The sequence below is a fragment of the Symphalangus syndactylus genome, chromosome 11, assembly GCF_028878055.3.
Source record: "Symphalangus syndactylus isolate Jambi chromosome 11, NHGRI_mSymSyn1-v2.1_pri, whole genome shotgun sequence".
In the NCBI taxonomy this organism is placed as follows: Eukaryota; Metazoa; Chordata; class Mammalia; order Primates; family Hylobatidae; genus Symphalangus; species Symphalangus syndactylus.
In genome coordinates, this window is record NC_072433.2 from 36,611,918 (window position 1) to 36,624,462 (window position 12,545).

The window sequence follows — 12,545 nt, forward strand, 5'->3', positions numbered from 1 at the left end:
TGCATAGTGAGGGAAGTATTTATATTCGGAGTGGTGCATGTGAATGAGGATCAGCTAAGGGAACCGATATTTAAATTAGTTATCTTCTAGTGCATATAGGTGAATTCAAGATAAATGCACATTTGAGACCCTGCTCTTGCGCTATGGAAAGATAAATAAATAAATACTTTTTTTTTAACTTCTTTTTCTTCCCCCCTCGCCAGGCAAGGTCTTGTGCTGTTGCCCAGGCTGGAGTGCAATGGCCCTCATAGCTCACTGTAGCCTGGAACTCCTTGGCTGAAGCCATCCTCCCACTTCAGCCTCCTAAGTAGTGCACCATCACACCTGGCTAATTTTTAAATATTTTTGTAGAGACAAAGTCTCACTGTATTGCCCAGGCTGGTCTTAAACTCCTGGCCTCAAGTGATGCTCCCAGCTTGGCCTCCCACAGCTTTGGGACTGCAGGCATGAGCCACTGTGCCCAGCCTGTTTATTTGTTTGTTTGTTTTTAATAGAGATGGGGTCTCACCATCTTGCCCAGGCAGGTCTTGAACTCCTGGGCTCAAACAATCCTGCCTTGGGCTCCCAAAGTGCTCAGATTGCAGGTGTGAGCTAGTGCACCAGGCCTTAATTTCTTTTCTTTTTTTTTTCTTTTTCTGAGACGGAGTCTCGCTCTATTGCCCAGGCTGGAGTGCAGTGGTTTGAAGTCTCAGTTCACTGCAACCTTCACCTCCTGGGTTCAAGCGATTCTTCTGCTTCAGCCTCCCAGGTAGCTGGGATTACAGGTACGTGTCACCACACCCAGCTAATTTTTGTATTTTTAGTAGAAATGGGGTTTCACCCTGTTGCCCAGGCTGGTCTTGAACTCCTGACATCAAGCGATCCTCCTGCCTCAGCCTCCCAAAGTGCTAGGATTACAGGTGTGAGCCACCGCGCCTGGCCGAATTTCTTATTGTATGTGTTTCACAGATGACTGAAAGATTATTGCAAAGCCAAATTTTTTATTGTATGTGTTTCATAGATGCCTGAAAGGTTATTGCAAATTGCTCCTTATGATAAACATTTAAAATATGGATTAAATTGCTTTTTCTGTGGTTTAGTTTTTAGATTCTTTTAGTCTCCTTTGCTACTGGAATATGTTAATTAAGCTTCGGTGTTAGAAGATTGACTTTACTTTGCCTAGTAATAAATACTAACAGCGGGATTTCTGTTAGTAGTTGTCATTCTCTAAAGAAATTTTATGATATAGGAAAAGTCAGCTAAATTTTTAAAAATCTAAATAACTGTATCTTGGTTGAAGTGCCTTCTGGCCAGAAAGAAGTCTTTATTTGGAATATAGTTGAGTTAGCCAGATGGCAAATTCCTCTTAGTTGCTGTCCTGCATTTTGAAGTACAATGTGACTTGAATATCAGGGTAAAAAATGTTGGAAAGCAATAATCTGTATTTACTGACAAAAGGAAATAGATTGACCTATTGCTTTTGCTACTCAAAGTGAAGCCTTAAAACAACAGAACACAGAAACCTGATTCTGGTGTGTTTTTACATGTACAATCTGTCTATTTTAGAATTAGAAGGATATGGTGGCCAGTGATGTAAACACTTAGTTTGCCATCACATAATTCAATTCCATAGGAAACCAGATCTCATTACCTTGTGTCATGGCACTAGCTAAATGGAGTCATTTTTCAAGTTAGGAATAGCAATTATTTGGGGAGCAACAATGTAAGTTTTGTATTTTAAAACATGTGTAGTGTGTTATGTAAGAACTGAGCCCATTCTGTCACACCACCCTGGAAATTAAATACCACGGTCTCCAATGTAAACCCAGTAGTTCAGTGTTGCCAGTTACTTTGGCTTGAAATATAAGAACTTTGTTTTCTTGACTGTCAGGCAGATTTGAAAACCACGTTCTTTATTTGTGCCAATTTGGACTCTAAGTTTGGTGGACAAAGTGAATTTTGAAATGGTTTTAGTTTTCCATGAATTCCCTATTTGAAGAAATTGAATAAATCCTTTAAAAAATAATGTAATGTTTAGTTTGATAATTAAACTTGAGTCACTTTGGAAAACATGTGAGTAAAGGAAAGCTGACAGCATTCGTTTACTCTTTCTAAAGTGGAACACAGTAAGGACAAAATAAGCATTCCTAATGTGAGTCCTCTGCATTCCTACAGGGGTCTTCACAGTTAGAGCCCATATCCCTGATATCCCTGGGCTGTTTGTCTTTTGATTTGTTTTTAATTACTCCAGCAAACAAAAGTGAAAAAGAAGAGACTTGTGAAAATTTACCTAGACAACAGGAATTAGAAGTCAACACAATCTAATTTTCTAGTTTCTTTGTCTACTTCCAGCAGGTCAGAAAGTTGCAGGTACTTATCACCTCTTTCTTGCAGAATAAACAGCCATTGGACTCTTCAAAGAAAAACGCTGTCTCCATCAAGTACTGCTTTCGCAGGATAAGTGACCATTTTTAATCAGTTGAAATTAACAGAAAGTAGCAGTTATTTTTGAAAGATGACATCAATTATATAGTAAAGAGATTTAATTTTTAGTCCTTTGTTTCTTACTGCACAAATTGTATGGTGTTTGAATAGAATTCCCATGATACTGACACTTCAGAAAATACTTGCTTGATGGCTGCCAGTCTCTATAACTTACATTGGACAGTACTTAGGAATATTCATGTGAGTTCATTCCTCCCTGCTCAGATTCTTCAGCTCCTCGTGGTTGGTTTATTCAGTAAGTATTTGAATACCTAATATATGCCAGACACTGTGCTAATAATAATAAGCACTGTGGAGACAAAGAGCTGTTGGAACAGTCACAGATGATAAAACACAAAGAATAAGGGCTGCAGTAGAGTTATGAATGATCGTAGCAGGAACACAAAGGAAGGAAATACATATTAACTACTCTAGGAGGTCTTGGAAAGCTTCATAAAGGAGATGGTCTTTAGTCTGATTCTGGGCGGTTGGAGCAGCAGTTTGCATGAGTGAAAAGAAAGCAAGGGCATTCCTGGCAGAGGGAACAGCCTGAGCAAAGCCATGCAGAGAATGAGGACCTACAGAAGAAAATGCTGATTTGAAAAAAGATGTATAAAGCAGTCTATGTTTTAGTCTAGTCCTTTTAAACTTACAAAAATTTATTAGTATGTGTGGCCATCTAACTTGGCTTATTTTCTTTATTTGGGGATCAAGGGAATGCCAGAATTATGATATTAGTTTTATTATTAATTAATTAATTAATTGAGACAGGGTCTCACTCTGTTGCCCAGGCTAGAGTGCAGTGGTGCGATCATGGCTCACTGCAGCCTTAGCCTCCTGGAATAAATGATCCTCCCACCTCAGCCTGTGAGTAGCTGGGACTACCGGCACACACCGCCATGCCTGGCTAGTTTTTTAAATTTTTTATAGAGATGGGGGATCTTGCTTTGTTGCCCAGGCTCGTCGTCCTGCCTTGGCCTCCCGAAGTGTTGGGATTATAGGCATGAGCCACCATGCCCAGCCTGAATTAAGATATTAGTTTTAAAGAGCAGACTTTTATAAGTGTGCATTAGTTTTGACAGTGTGACTGTGTTTTCAGGAGACCAGCCCACTGACAGCTGATGAGAAATACATTTCTTGTATTTTTCTTGCCCCTGCAGTGCTTGTCTTTGAATTAAAAAAAAATATGCATTTGCTTTATTTCTTATTTTCATAACTGATTTCTGGTTTTGTCCTTGTGTATAAAAGACCGTAGGCTGGGCATAGTGGCTTATGCCTATAACCCCAGCACTTTGGCAGGCTGAGGTGGGCAGATTGTATTGCTTGAGTCCAGGAGTTTGAGACCAGCCTGGGCAACATGGTGAAACCCTGTCTCTACGAAAAAAAAAAAAAATTAGCCAGGTGCAGTGGTGCATGCCTGTAGTCCCAGCTGTTCGGGAGGCTGAGGCATGAGAACTGCTTGAGCCCAGGAGGCTCTCTGAATTCTTATTTAGATGGAAATGTAAAATTCTAGGGTTTGGTTTTTTGTTGTTGTTGTTGTTGTTTTTGGCATATTGGAAGATTTTTAAATTTTCTCTTTTAAAAATATAGGCCGGGCACAGTGGCTCACACCTGTAATCCCAACACTTTGGGAGGCCAAGGCTGGTGGATCACCTGAGGTCAGGAGTTCGAGACCAGCCTGGCCAATGTAATGAAAGCCCATCTTTACTAAAAATACAAAAATTAGCCGGGCATGGTGGCACACACCTGTAATCCCAGCTACTCAGGAGGCTGAGGCAGGAGAATCACTTGAATCTGGGAAGCGGAGGTTGCAATGAGCCAAGATCATGCCACTGCACTCCTGCCTGGGTGGCAGAGCGAGACTCTGTCTTAAAAAAAAAAAAAATTATCTATATATATATATATATATATAACAAGAATGAAGAGAGACATTTACTGGGACACCAATGGCATTGCCATATCCTACTATTTATTTCCCAGGTTTGAATCATATCTAATCTGATAAATTCATTTCCTTGAGACATGATTATTTTTCTCCATCTTATAAAATTAAAGTAACTAGGAATGTTTGGCTCAGAAAAGCAACAAATTAGGAGGAACATGGGAATTGTCTTCAAACAACTGAAGTATGGTCATGTTAGAAAAGATTTGATTCTTTTTATATAGTCCCAGTGGATTGAACCTATGAGTTGAATTTATAGTAAAACAGATTTCAGTTCAGTTTAAGGAAGAACTATCCTAACAGTCAAATCTGCTTAGAGACGGAGTTGGCTGCCTAGGAAGGGAATGCAGTGGTCCCTCTTGAAGTTTTAATATATGAGTTGGATGACCTTCTCCAGGGTGTGTATGGTAAATTCAGATGTTGAGTGGATTATCATATTAGGTGGGCTGTAAGGACCTATCCCACTCTGAATTATTTACTGGGAAAAATAGGTGATGGAAAGAAACCAGATGATTCATACAGGATGAGAAAGGAGACTTACGGTTAATAGGGGATAAGAAAGGGGGAAATTGAGGGTTCGGAATGTCTCTCTCAACCATTAGAGTCCTAGAAAGTTCACGTTTTCTCTGCCAGAGACATTTAAGAAATTGTTGGCTCTGGTTTCATAAGAGGTTGTTCTGTAGAACTTGAGGAATTTTTGGCATTTTCACAGAGACTGAACAGTTCTGCTTCAGTAATAAGCCTCTGGAGTCACTGAGTGCTGCTAAATCAGAAGTGTCCAGGTTGTGGGCTTTAGGTGGGAGCAACAGCGTCTGTCAGTTGATTTCATTTCTTTCTAGTAATTTTCACAATTCTCTCTTATTATTGTTACATTAAACTAAACCTCAGCAACAGTAGTATTCAGGCTGAGACTATTTTCTTGTTCTGAACGTTTGGGTTTGTTTTTTCAGCTTCCATTTCTAGCTTTACTAAATAAAAATGTTGCATGAATATTCTCAGCACTGGAATTTGAAGTAGGAAGAAAGCTGAAGTTGACATGTCTTTGTTTTCAACCAAGATTTAGTGTTTTCTGGGGAGGAGTATGGTAAAGTTGGTAAGAGTATGAATTTTTGATGTCAGGCCTGGATTTGGTTCTCAGCTCTACCATTCACCACCTGTATCACCTTAGACAAATAATCTAACTCCTCTGGACCTCAACTTCATCTGTAAACAGATAATATTTCTCATAGGGTCAATGATCATGTAAATTAGATAATATCCATAAAAGATATATAGTACATGGTAAGAGCTCATTAACTGTTAGCTGCTTTATTTTTGTGGTAGTGTGGAAACTTACTGTTTTTGTTGTTAGTGGTCATCTTGGAATGGACATTGGATTGAATATGTGCCTCTTTGTTAGTGCATAGTGCTGTGAATAACACATAACATGTCTGGGTAGAGGTTAATTCCACAGTTACTCAAAAGGAAAGAAACCAATAAAGAAAAACAGAGGTTTAGTTTAAAAGGAGTAATATGGCCAGGTGCGGTGGCTCACGCCTGTAATCCCAGCACTTTGGGAGGCCTAGGCAGGTGGATCACGAGGTCAGGAGTTTGAGACAAGCCTGGCCGACAGAGTGAAACCCCATCTCTACTAAAAATTCAAAAATTAGCTGGGCGTGTCGGCATGCGCCTGTAGTCCCAGCTACTCAGGAGGCAGAGGCAGGAGAATCGCTTGAACCCGGGAGGCGGAGGTTGCAGTGAGCTGAAATTGCACTACTGGACTCCAGCTTGGGTGACAGAATGAAACTTCATCTCAAAAAAAAGGAGTAATAAGTAATACACACTCTGCTATCTTTATTTCCTTCTCTCCTCTTTGAAGAAAAGCTCAGGTAGAAATAACAGATTCGGTAATCTTCTGTGTCAAAATATGCATAAAATGGTTGAGGTGATTGTGGGAGTCAGAAAAGAGAAGGATTGAAATTCAAATCTTAAATGGCACAGACAAGGGGTTTACAGGGAGGAAGGTCAGAAGAGATATAAATGAAGAGTCAGGTTAGTATTCAGGAAAGTACATGAAACTGAAGTTGGGAGATCTGTTCTTCCAGTCTCACTTTCTCCATTCATGGTTTGTGCATCTTCCCTGCTATACAGACTGGACTTGATCACTAAGTATTCAATAGCTGAGATTCTCCATCTTAATCTACCTGGAGGCAAGAGCAGGTGAATCAAGATAGTGTAATGTCCCAGAAACAGGAATTTCAAGAAGAAACAATGTCAGATGTTACAGAAATAAAGGAGGATGAGAGCTGGGAAAAGGATAGGATGCTCAGGAGGCCAATTTATCTAGATTAGAGGGACAGAGAAATACCTGCAAGAAATAGATTTACTATGGAACACCAGGTAATAAGAATTATCCCAGGTCCTCTTGCCAACTGTGTAGATAACATCGATGTTAATAAAAATTATCGGATATGTTAGGAAAAATGTATTCATGTGCTTTCATCAATGGCCTATAAATTAAACTATTTGAGATTTTTTTTTTTTTTTTTTGAGACAGAGTCTCGCCCTGTCACTCAGGCTGGGGTGCAGTGGTGTGATCTTGGCTCACTGCAACCTCTGCCTCCCAGGTTCAAGCGATTCTCCTGCCTCAGCCTCCTGAGTAGCTGGGATTACCGGTGTGTGCCACCATGCCTGGCTAATTTTTGTATTTTTAGTAGAGACAGGGTTTCACCATGTCAGTCAGGCTGGTCTTGAAATCCTGACCTCGTGATCCGTGCGCCTCGGCCTCCCAAAGTGCCAGGATTACAGGCATGAGCCACCGCACCTGGCCGAGAATTTTTTCAATTCAAAGTTGGAAGATAATTTTTAGTTTGTTGCTGGGTGAGATAGAGCTAAATCTTGTTTCTCTTTAGAATTTTAATTGCAGTTCTCACTTGAAATGATTTTTTTGTTTTTGTTTTTGTTTTTGTTTTGTAGATTGGTTGTTTCATTATGGATGGAGGGGATGATGGTAACCTTGTTATCAAAAAGAGGTTTGTGTCTGAGGCAGAACTAGATGAACGGCGCAAAAGGAGGCAAGAAGAATGGGAGAAAGTTCGAAAACCTGAAGATCCAGAAGGTATACTGTGACATCCAGCATAATGGTCTTTAATCCACACAGCAACCCTGCAGAGTGGGTATTAATTGTTCTCACTTGGTTTTATTTATTTATTTTTTTGAGATGGAGTCTCGCTCTGTTGCCCAGGCTGGAGTGCAGTGGCGCGATCTTGGCTCACTGCAACCTCTGCCTCCCAGGCTCAAGAGATTCTCCTGCCTCAGCCTTCCAAGTAATTGGGATTACAGGCACCTGCCACCACGCCTGGCTAATTTTTGTATTTTTGGTAGAGATGGAGTTTCCTCATGTTGGCCAGGCTGGTTCCAAACCCCTGAGCTCAAGCCATCCTCCTGCCTCAGCCTCCCAAAGTGCTGGGATTACAGGCGTGAGCCACCATGCCTAGCCAATTGTCCTTACTTTAAAGTTGAGGAACTGAGACTCAGAGGGGCGAAGTCACCTGTGTAAGGTCCTGCACAGCTGGGAGCAGAGCCAGGATACTCACATCCTGCTCCTTTTCTGCCTACCACATTTCCTTCCAAGAGATTCTGCTCCTCTCCTCCATCTGTACAGGTGGATCCATGGTCTGAACAACTGAGAACACTGCTGCTGTGGGGGGTTTGGGCTGGCCCCTCAATCAGTTAACTGTCTCAGGCCATGGGCGCTATTGACATTGATAGTTGGCTTTGAGAACTGGTGGCCCCTCTCTGAGGTCCAAAGGGAAACTGGACTTTGTACTGTTTTTGTGTTATCCACACCCTCATATCATGCAGAGACTTGACTTTGTCTTTAAAACCTTTTGTGATTCCAAAATAATATGAAAACAATCTGAAGTATATATCTCCTCCCCCTCCACCTCTCTCCCCTCTCCTTTTCCATTCAGAATGTCCAGAGGAGGTTTATGACCCTCGATCTCTATATGAAAGGCTACAGGAACAGAAGGACAGGAAGCAGCAGGAGTATGAGGAACAGTTCAAATTCAGTAAGCTTCAGAAAACACAGAGTTCAAGGTGGTCTGCGGGGTATTTTTGACGTACTTTTGCCTCGTGCAGCACTTTTCCTAACTAACCATGGAATTGTCTTGATTTTTGAGTCTCCAGATGCTTATTTGGTGGAAAAGAGACAGCCTTCAGCCTTCTAGACCACATTGAATATTTTTGTTTAGAGGTCAAAACACCCATTTTAATTCTATGGTAATATTTAGTAATGGGAAAAATGCGTTGTTTTTTTTTATGCCCTGTTTTCTATTCAAACGCCATGGTATTTACCAGTTCTTTTTTTTTTTTTCAATCCCCTGAAGAATCTGCTGTTTATTAAAAAGGGGGAAAGGAAAAATCTTATTTTTCCCTTTAGCCTGCTAAGTGTTCCTTGTTTAATTATTTCCTCAGAAAACATGGTAAGAGGCTTAGATGAAGATGAGACCAACTTCCTTGACGAGGTTTCTCGACAGCAGGAACTAATAGAAAAGCAACGAAGAGAAGAAGAACTGAAAGAACTGAAGGAATACAGAATATCCTTTGTACTTGGAGGAAAACCTGTAAGGTGTCCATTTTCTCTTCAGCATCTACGGATGTTGTCTCCTCATCAACAGAAAGAGGGTTTTCTACCTGGTGATCTCTCAAGTCACTTTGAACACTGATATTCCTGTGATTCTGAAAAGCTGGCAGTGGTTTGTGGAGTTTGTGTTGTGTGCAAGAGTGTTGTAGTCAAAAGTCCACATCCTTCTTAGGGTTAACTCTAGGCATCAATCCTAATAGTACTGGGATTAGACTCTGACACAGGTGGTCAGTGCAGTCAGCTTCATCCAGGGGAGAAATTGGCCTCTGAGTTTTAAAAGAACATGTTTAGCAACTTTCCTATATTCTTAGTAAGATGTTCTCTACTGGTATAGCATGCCGTGTCCCCATAGAAGGGCTAAGAAAGCAGCAAAGATGATTTTGCTCTAGATCAATGTTGCCTTTTGGTCATCCACTTGAATGTCTTAATAGACATCCCAAATGAAACTTGGCTGAATGAAAATTCTCAGTACTGTGCCACATCACCCCCACTCTCATCACACTGCCCTTCCCCAAAGTCTCTTCTTTTTCTGGTCCTCCCAGTCCCAGTAACTGGTAGTCCTGTGCCTCCAGGTGCCTGGGCCAAGAACTGCTTCCAAAATGTACTCCAAATCTCTTGAATTCTTGGTATCTACTGCTACTGTGGTAGTAGTAGACTTTTTTCTGGACTCCTGTGACCATCTAATTGGTTTGATTCTGCTCTCATCCTCAATAATCTATTCCTTAGACAAGAAAGGGAACTTTAAAAATTATACATGGCATCATGTCACTTTTCTATTTGAAACACTCTAGTGGCTTCCCCTTACATTTAGACTAAAGTCTTACTCTGTATCAGGTCGTAGAAGGCTCTACATTATTTAGGCCAACCCACCTCCTTCTTGCATCTTGAAGCCACTCTTTCTCATGTTGACTGTACTGCAACCTGCTGGCCTTCTTTATGTTCTCTTTCTCCATGCTTTCTGAGTCAATCTCAAGGCCTCAGACTTGCTGTTTCCTCAGCCCAAAATGTTCTGCCCTCAGATTTTGCAAGACACATTTCATAGTTCAGCCCTCTGCTCAGCTCTCCCTTTTAGAGACCTTCCCTAATGCTCAGCTCTCCCTTTTAGAGACCTTCCCTAAGCACCCCACCTAAAATTGCTGTCGATAATATCAGTTTTTTTTTTGAGATGGAGTTTCTCTCGTTGCCCAGGCTGGAGTGCAGTGGCGCGATCTTGTCTCCCTGCAACCTCTGCCTCCCGGGTTCGAGCGATTCTTCCGTCTCAGCCTCCCAAGTAGCTGGGATTACAGGTGCATGCCACCACGCCCAGCTGATTTTTGTATTTTTAATAGAGATGGGGTTTCATCATATTGGTCAGGCTGGTCTCGAACTCATTACCCCAGGTGATCCGCCCACTCCAGCATCCCAAAGTGCTGGGATTACAGGCGTAAGCCATCACACCCAGCCAGTAATATCATTTTTTATAGATTTGTCACTATATGAAAGTTGTCTTTATTTATTTGCCTACTGGTTTGTTTATCTCTTTCCTGCTAGAATGTGAAGTAAATGAGCTCCATAAGAAAAAAGACTATCTGACTTGGTCACTTCTGATTTCCCCAGTGCCTGGCATATAGTAGATTCTCAGTAAATATGTGAATAAATTAATAAATGATTCAAAGGAGATATTAATAGGACCATTTGTCTTCATGTGAGGAAGTTTATTTGGATATTTCAAGCTTGTATGTTGAGTAACATCACTGGTGTAATCCAACAGGCTTCATCTCTAAGATGGACGACATTACTGTGTATATGTACTAGTTGGTATTTTCTTGCAGAAAATGTGCAGCACATTCCATTTTAAGAGTTACATGGGAGGCCTGGACACGGTGGCTCACGCCTTTAATTCCAGCATTTTGGGAGGCCGAGGCAGGAGGATCGCTTGAGGTCAGGAGTTTGAGACCAGCCTGGCCAAAATGGTGAAACCTCGTCTCTGCTAAACATACAAAAATTAGCCAGACATGGTGGCTTGTGCCTGTGGTCCCAACTACTCAGGAGGCTGAGGCAGGAGAATTGCTTGAACCCAGGAGGTGGAGATTGCAGTGTGCTGAGGTCATGCCACTGTACTCCAGGCTGGGGACAGAGCAAGACTTCATCTTAAAAAAAAAAAAAAAAAAGGGTTATGTGGGAGAAGACATGGACAGATTCCCTGGGAATTGGTTTACATCAGAACTGGTAGGAAAAGACCTGGCTTCCAGTCCCCATTCTGTTACTGGCATTCAGGTGCAACATGGAGATAGAAGCTCATGAGAAGTTATACCTCAATCTCAACTGTAGGATTGAGGCTGATTATTCTGAACTCCCCCTTCCCCGACCCTGATGACCCCAAAATAATATGTGTTCGTTTGTAGAGATAGGCAGATACCCATATTGTGTTGTTTCAGACACTACGCTTTTTCCTCTGAGGAAATACATTCATTACACTTCTCACTTGAATGATATTTTGTTTTATGTTGGTAGACTAGCAAATAAGACATATAGTGTCCCCCAAAGCAGCATCTGGGGAGAAGTGCTGTTGAGTGTGAGATGCCCTTTGGTTTTCAATTAAAAGGAAAGAATGAACAGGACAGCAGTGGGATAAAAGAAACCTTTGTGTCCTGGTAACATTGCAGTACAATGAGGCTCCAGGGATAAGGGCTTTAACTGGAAACTTAGAAAGTTCTGTCTAGAAAAACTGAAGAAAAGCAGGCCTTCCAACTCACTGACACCTAATGCACTAATCCCAAGCATGCAAGGAGCCAGAGACATGTTGAGATAGGAATTGAAGGATTAGACATTTGTTTATTGAAGCTCTAAGTTAGGAACTGATTCTTGGCTTTGCTTGATTACTATATGATATGTTGTATAATAGGATAATTCTGAATACAAATAAGCTGTGGTTTAAACCATGTAAATAACAGAACTCTTGTTGTTTTCTCTCAGGTTAAACCAGTGTTTAGCAGTATTGCGTATGTTAAAAAATGGTTCAATTTTAAGAGAATGCTGATCTAATGAATTTCTTGAGATTTTTGAGGTGTGTTTGTGTTTTTAAAGCATTTTGGGAGAAGAGGGGCTTAAGAAGGAAAAATTGCTTGTACTTTGTGGATCAAAAATAAGATTATTAACACCCCCTACCCCTAAAAGGTTAGGACTTTTCTTCATTTCAAAAGAATAAAAAGTTAAATGTTGGGTTTTGTCTATGTCCTGGTATAAATAATATATAAATATATACATGCTTTTGTTGTGTTTTTTTCCGTTTTTGGTTTTTTTTTAATATTTAATATTGAGAGTTTTGAGAACTTCTGTCTCCTAATGATGGAGTTACAGATAAAAAATCACAACATGCTAATTTTTTTTTTGGCATTCTCTCCTAGAAAGATGAAATCTTTTTTTTTTTTTTTTTTTTTTTTTTTTTGAGACAGAGTTTCACTCTTGTTACCCAGGCTGGAGTGCAGTGGTGCGATCTCAGCTCACCACAACCTCTGCCTTCTGGGTTCAAGC

At 40.8% G+C, this 12,545-nt stretch overlaps 1 protein-coding gene across 15 annotated transcripts in view; it reads left to right on the top strand.

Moving 5' to 3' along the window:
- Positions 1–12,545, top strand: part of PSME3IP1 (proteasome activator subunit 3 interacting protein 1) — a 33,632-nt gene that overhangs the window by 4,941 nt on the left and 16,146 nt on the right. For 5 of the 15 annotated variants that reach the window (XM_055297558.2, XM_055297563.2, XM_055297566.2 and 2 more), the window contains exons 2-4: positions 7,361–7,502; positions 8,359–8,457; positions 8,864–8,985. In XM_055297558.2, the coding sequence (XP_055153533.1) occupies positions 7,361–7,502; positions 8,359–8,457; positions 8,864–8,985 (363 nt within the window). Of the gene's footprint in view, positions 1–640; positions 765–2,373; positions 2,421–2,453; positions 2,720–6,535; positions 6,785–7,360; positions 7,503–8,358; positions 8,458–8,863; positions 8,986–12,545 lie in introns of those variants that run through there. The other 10 variants (XM_063611854.1, XM_063611856.1, XM_063611855.1 and 7 more) reach the window with 8 other exon arrangements.